The 6,154-nt window shown below is 41.7% G+C and overlaps 1 protein-coding gene across 3 annotated transcripts in view; it reads right to left on the reverse strand.

The window, feature by feature from the left end:
* LOC111963943 (rhotekin) overlaps positions 1-4,596 on the reverse strand; it is a 55,701-nt gene extending 51,105 nt beyond the window's left edge. For all 3 annotated transcript variants that reach the window (XM_070443564.1, XM_023987544.2, XM_070443565.1), the window contains exon 1: positions 4,277-4,596. In XM_070443564.1, the coding sequence (XP_070299665.1) occupies positions 4,277-4,384 (108 nt within the window). In that variant the 5' untranslated portion in view covers positions 4,385-4,596. The remainder of the gene's footprint in view (positions 1-4,276) is intronic.
* Positions 4,597-6,154: the final 1,558 nt, after the last annotated feature.

Raw genomic sequence — 6,154 nt, forward strand, 5'->3', positions numbered from 1 at the left:
CTTTTTTTTAAGGAGTGTGCAAATTGGCATGCTGACTGCAGGAATGTCCACCAGAGCTGTTACAGAGAAATTAATGYATTTGGCAGTATATCCTACTGGCCTCACCACAGCAGACCAAGTGTAACCACACCAACCCATGAACTCCACATCTGGCTTCTTCACCTGCGGGATCGTGTGAGACCAGCCACCCGGACAGCTGATGAAACTGTGGGTTTGCACSACCGAAGAATTTCTGCAKACACAGTCAGAAACATCCGAGGGAAGCTCATCTGCGTGCTCTTCATCCTCACCAGGGTCTTGCAGACTGCAGTTCAGCGTCGTAACCTACTTCAGTGGGAAAATGCTCAACGTCGATGGCCACTGGCACACTGGAAAAGTGTYCTCTTCACAGATGAATCCCGGTTTCAACTGTTCCGTGCAGATAGTAGACAGACGGTTTATCTAGTATGGCGTCATGTGGACGAGCGGTTTGCTGATGTCAACGTTATGAGCAGAGTGCGTCATGGTGGCGGTGGGGTTATGGTATGGGCAGGCATTAGCTACAGACAATGAACACAATTGCATTTTATCGATGGCAATTTGAATGCACAGAGATACCGTGACGAGATCCTGAGGCCCATTGCCGTGCCATTCATCCACTGCCATCACCTCATGTTTCAGCATGATAATGCACAGCCCCATGTCGCAAGGATCTATACACAATTCCAAATAGATTAGGGCCTAATTTATTTATTTCAATTGACTGATTTCCTTATATGAACTGTAACTCAGTAAAATCTCTGAAATTGTTTCATCTTGCATCTAGATTTTTGTTCAGTGTAATATATTTACTGAATATTATACGAATCTTATAAATAAATAAAAATMGCCAATTTGGGTGCAATCAATTAGMTTAATTATATTTCAACAAAATAATGTTGCAGGAATGCTAATCTTATACATTTTAACCACCAAAACCATTTCAGAAGAATCTGAGATGGTGGGTGTCATGGCTTACTGAAATGACATGGAACAGCCCAGCTAAAGTATCAGGGTTTGGGCTGTGTGTGTGTGTGTGGGTATGTGTATGTGTATGTGTGTGCGCGCACTGGCATTGGTACCTGGCAGGATAAATTAATCAGATCAGACTGCTAAGACAATACGTTGTTGGGCAAAATGTGGTGACATTATCTAGCCATGTGACTTGTGTTGTATTGTTTTAGGTTTTGTTGCAACATTGGTTTAACTCTATATCACTATACACATTCAAACCAGATTAAGATTGGAGGATTGGAAGAGATTAATGATCATGCTTTGTGCTGCTGCTACGTCATTTAATTATAGTATTTTGACCATTACCCTCAATGGTATGTTATGTTTCTATAAGCATGGATAGATCCCCTTTTATTTAAAACTTAACAAGTTAGTTATGAATTAATTCTTATTTGACAATGACGACCTACCCCGGCCAAACCCTAACCAGCATGACGCTGGGCCAACTGTGCACCGCCCTATGGGACTCCCAATAACAGCTGGTTGTGATACAGCCTGGATTCGAACCAGGGTGCAGTGCCTTAGACCGCTGCTCCACTCGGGAGCCAAAAAGGTAAAAAAATAATTTGTCCAAGCATGTCCAAATGAACTGTGTTATGTCTGATGTCTCTTTCCTCGAACATCTACCAGTTACCTACCAGGATGTAGCACACTTGACAAGGGGTCCCTGATTACCATATCTGTACAGAAACATAAAAATTCCTATCCAGGCCAAATTTACCTTCTAACAGATGTCTACAAAGCCCAAATTCCGACTAGAGTCCATATTCCTTCCAATACATTAATCAGATTATTCACTAGCCATCTTGTACATACATAAATACATGACCCTAAATACGTGATCATGGGCGCTCCTGAGAAAGATTCTCTTAGTATATTCACACGTACCCCATATATTACAATCATCTCTACGCAACAACCAAGCTACCCCTTAGTAAAAAGGTCTTGTGCTGCCTCTGTACCAACACTGTTCTGTACACTCACCTGGTTATTTTCGAAGATGTTCATGTTCCTCGATCCTTCAAAGAGCTCCATCTACTTTGTGAATGACTCCACCAGTTTTATAATGCCGAATATACAGTCCAGTCTAGTTTGAGTTATTAAAGCTACAGTCAGCCAGAGAGACGAGAGAAGGTCCAGTCAACAGGGAATGGAGGCAGGGATTTTACATGGATTAGTATGCCTTGTTATTTCAAGTCCCAGACTAGTCCCACCTCTGGGGAGACTAACTTAATACCTGGATGTGCTTTACCTGACATGTAATATACAGGCCATAGTCATATGTCATATAAACAGATATCTTAACACCATCTGCAGCTCTGACCTATTGTCAACATGCAGATTTTATCATGGCTCAGACAAAGTATTATTAAACTATTTGCATGTACTGTACTGTAACATGACTGAGTACATTTTAGGCAACAGTGTCCTCTCCTGGACTGTTTTGTACTACATCCAATTGCCTTTCTATTCGTAGTTCATAGAGCACATGGTTACAGACCTCAGGCATTGACAATGCAGTGTGACAGCATTGTCAAATCCATTCAACTCCAGGGGGGGGGGGGGGGGGGGTGGAGCCAATAATGTATAAAAGGATTTGGACTGCCTTAGTGGGTTACTGGTCAGTAAAAACACAATGAAATGCTGTCCAATCTGATATTGGAACCTGCCACAGTATTATCAAGGCATTTGTTTATGGAAAACAGATGGAAGACAGAGTGGACTACCTATGCTAATTAGCTAGCTTAAAACTGATGTAGTTTTAAGCTACATTTGAACCCAACCAATGTTTTTAACCAAGACCCATGTCTTAAGCCGTGACCAAAAAATAATTGAGCCAGCAACCAACTTGTGGACATCACACATGGACGGTCATGATTAGGTCAATATTAGGCTTACTACACAGGAGGACACAGGGTGGTTTCCCCAATGGCAGCATCACATACTGCAGGCTACAACCCACTGAGCAGTATCCAAGGAAAACCCCAAGCTGCTCTCAGACAGAACAGTCATTGTTTGAGACTGACCGCATAGTTAGAGAGGTAACAGAAGTTATGGATCAATCATCCACTGTGACAAATGTAGCTGTCTGGACTTCCGGCACTTGAGCAATGATATGAGTCACGGTCTGGTCTGCTCTCCTCCCACTCCCTGGCGTTAGGTCAGGTGTGTGGGTGTTTGTGTGTTGGGATTTCAGGTCTTCATCTCCCATCTCTCTATATCTCCTTCTCCCCTCCGTCTATTCTTCAATTCACCTGAAGATGCCCCTTGGTCTAGTCTTGGTGGGGACTTTATTATGTAATCAGTTGATTCTGTGAGTCTGAAAAAACATTCCATGTTTTTATGCAGCTGATAAAAGTGTTAAATGAGTCTGATAATAAATCTGGCTGTGGCAAGTATAAAGAGTAGAGGGCAAAGAGTTTGGGGGAAAAATGACAAAACGTCGGAATAAAAGCGTTGCATTTCCCATGGGAGGGAGGAATGGGGAGCGAGAGAATGAATGTGTATATGAACTATATATTATTTCAAGCATCGTATCACCTCTTATCAGTCACTTAAAGAGTTATTGTTACTCAAGACAAACAATATCATTTCAAGGCCAGGAAGCAATATGTACCTTCCAACTAGATTACACAGGTATGAGTCATTTCACAAGTTCTGAGAACCATTTAGGATTTATGTCATTTCCAGTATGTGATGTCATTGTATTAATCACCAAAAGCCACAATATTTTTTTTCTCAGGGAAAAAATAAAATCTACGCAATATTGTAAACTTTTTTTTCAATCCGCTTTTGCTACATACATTTTTGCGGGGCTTATAAATAATATACACTCATTGACTCTTGAATAATATAACTTCTAAATGACTCATGAGCTTAGTTCAACTGACATAGCCCATTAGAACTATAACTTTGATATATTGGATGGTCAGTCCTTCAATCAATAGCTCTGTCTATGAATTTAAGACTAACATTTCTCCAGGCTCATCCCTTCGTTTTTTATCAAAACAGGGGTCGGCGGTGCCCTTTGTTATTGTTTCAAATGCGAGTTGGCCCTTTACATTATAGTTGTTATGAGCAGAGCACATTACTTATTTCAAATAGCCTGATTATGGTGATCCAATTTATCATAGAGAACTCAAATACACCGCACCAACAGCAGAAAACAGGAAAATATGGTATAACGCATTAACACAGGCCGGGAGGATCACTTTGTGGAGTGAAACGTTAGGTCTCCACTCACCTGTGCCAAGTCCGTAAGAGTGTTGAAATGCCCCAGTCGTCGTATTTCCAGATCCAATGCTGACCCCCTTGCTATCGTGGTTCTCGACACCTGATTTCGGCAAAACATTATAATAACCTACCATGTACAGTTATAAATCGAAAGGATTATTGAAAAGCTATGACAAATGGTAGCCTGAAAATGCGAAGACCCGCACTATGACTATACTATATAGTAGAAGCTATCGAAAATAAGTTATTCAAGAAGTTATAGTAAGGTCCGTGGGTCATCGGCGTGTTGGTAACGTTACTACTATCCAAGGGGCCAGGGGTGCGGTTGGGTTGGGGGCGCGGAGGAGAATAATTCTTCTTCGGTATCAGGGCGTTCGCACATTTGTTTGTGCATGCCGCCACCTATTGATCACGTTACACATTGTGAAATGAAAAAGAAAAATTTGCACTACCAACTAATCCTACACCTATAATAGCACTATTTAAAAAAATAAAAAATAATTACAAATAAAATACAAAAAAAAAAAAACACCCCATTCCACTACTTTGACCCTAACTGATCCTACACCAGGCCAACGGCCTGGGACAATGGGACACTTTTGTTTAACACACCTTGTAACTCTGCAGTAAAACCTCGTACAACCAAGTACTTCTCTGCAGCTGCCACCACCACATCTATTCTCTGTGATTTACATTCCATTGCTGCGGTACAGTTGATAACCATGACAATGAACGCTAAGAGGCCAACATTACCGAAGCACACATTTGTATCACTCTGTATTGGCCTAGGACTACTACTCACCCTTGACCCATCATCCTCTACTCTCTTCATTGCCTCAGCATACGACACCTTCTGTTCTACTCTGACCCTGGCAACCGGTCTCTCTCAAACCGGGAACTTCTGATCTCCAGCAACATGAGTACCCACACAATTGACACACCGTTTTTTCCACCAATACTAGACATTCCATTTTCCCATGCCCTCATGCACACTTCTCACATCTCGGAATCTCCTTCCTACACACTGCTGCAACATGACCATAAGCTTAGCATCCAAAACCCCTTAGTGGGTTCGGCAAAAATGCTCTCACGGGATAACTGACTTATCCTTCCAAAGAGACATCATTGACTGTAACATACTCTGTTTTACAGACTCATGGCGCTCTCCAGATATACTGTCCCCATCCATACAGCCAGCTGGGTACTCAGTACATTGCGCAGACAGGAATAAAGAATTCTCCGGGAAGAAGAAAGGTGTGATTGTGTCCTTTTGTTCACCGGATCTAGAATACCTCACAATCAATGTGTAGTCTGCTGTCCCACTTGCTTCAAGATATACACCATTGTTCCTGTACCCAAGAAAGCAAAGGTACCTGAACTAAATGACAATCACCAGGGAGCACTCACTTCTGTCATCATGAAGAGCTTTGAGGGGCTAGTTAAGGATCATATCACCTCCACCTTACCTGACACCCTAGGCCCACTTCCATTTGCATACCGCCCCAATAGATCTACAGACGATTTAATCGCCATCGCACTGCAGACTGCCCTATCCCATTTAGACAAGAGGAATACCTATGTAAGAATGTTGTTCATTGACTACAGCTCAGCCTTCAACACCATAGTACTTGAAGTGTACTGTTAGATAGAGGCGCGTGACCAGAAAGCTAGCTACAGTTTGTTTTAATCCTGTATTGAACACAGATCGTCCCGTCTTCAATTTTATCGATTATTTACGTTAAAAAATAACTAAAGTTGTATTACAAAAGTAGTTTGAAATGTTTTGGCAAAGTTTACAGGTAACTTTTGAGATATTTTGTAGTCACGTTGCACAAGTTGMAACCGGTGTTTTTCTGGATCAAACGCGCCAAATAAATGGACTGTAACG

Source organism: Salvelinus sp. IW2-2015, linkage group LG5 (genome assembly GCF_002910315.2).
Source record: "Salvelinus sp. IW2-2015 linkage group LG5, ASM291031v2, whole genome shotgun sequence".
NCBI classification, from domain to species: domain Eukaryota; kingdom Metazoa; phylum Chordata; class Actinopteri; order Salmoniformes; family Salmonidae; genus Salvelinus; species Salvelinus sp. IW2-2015.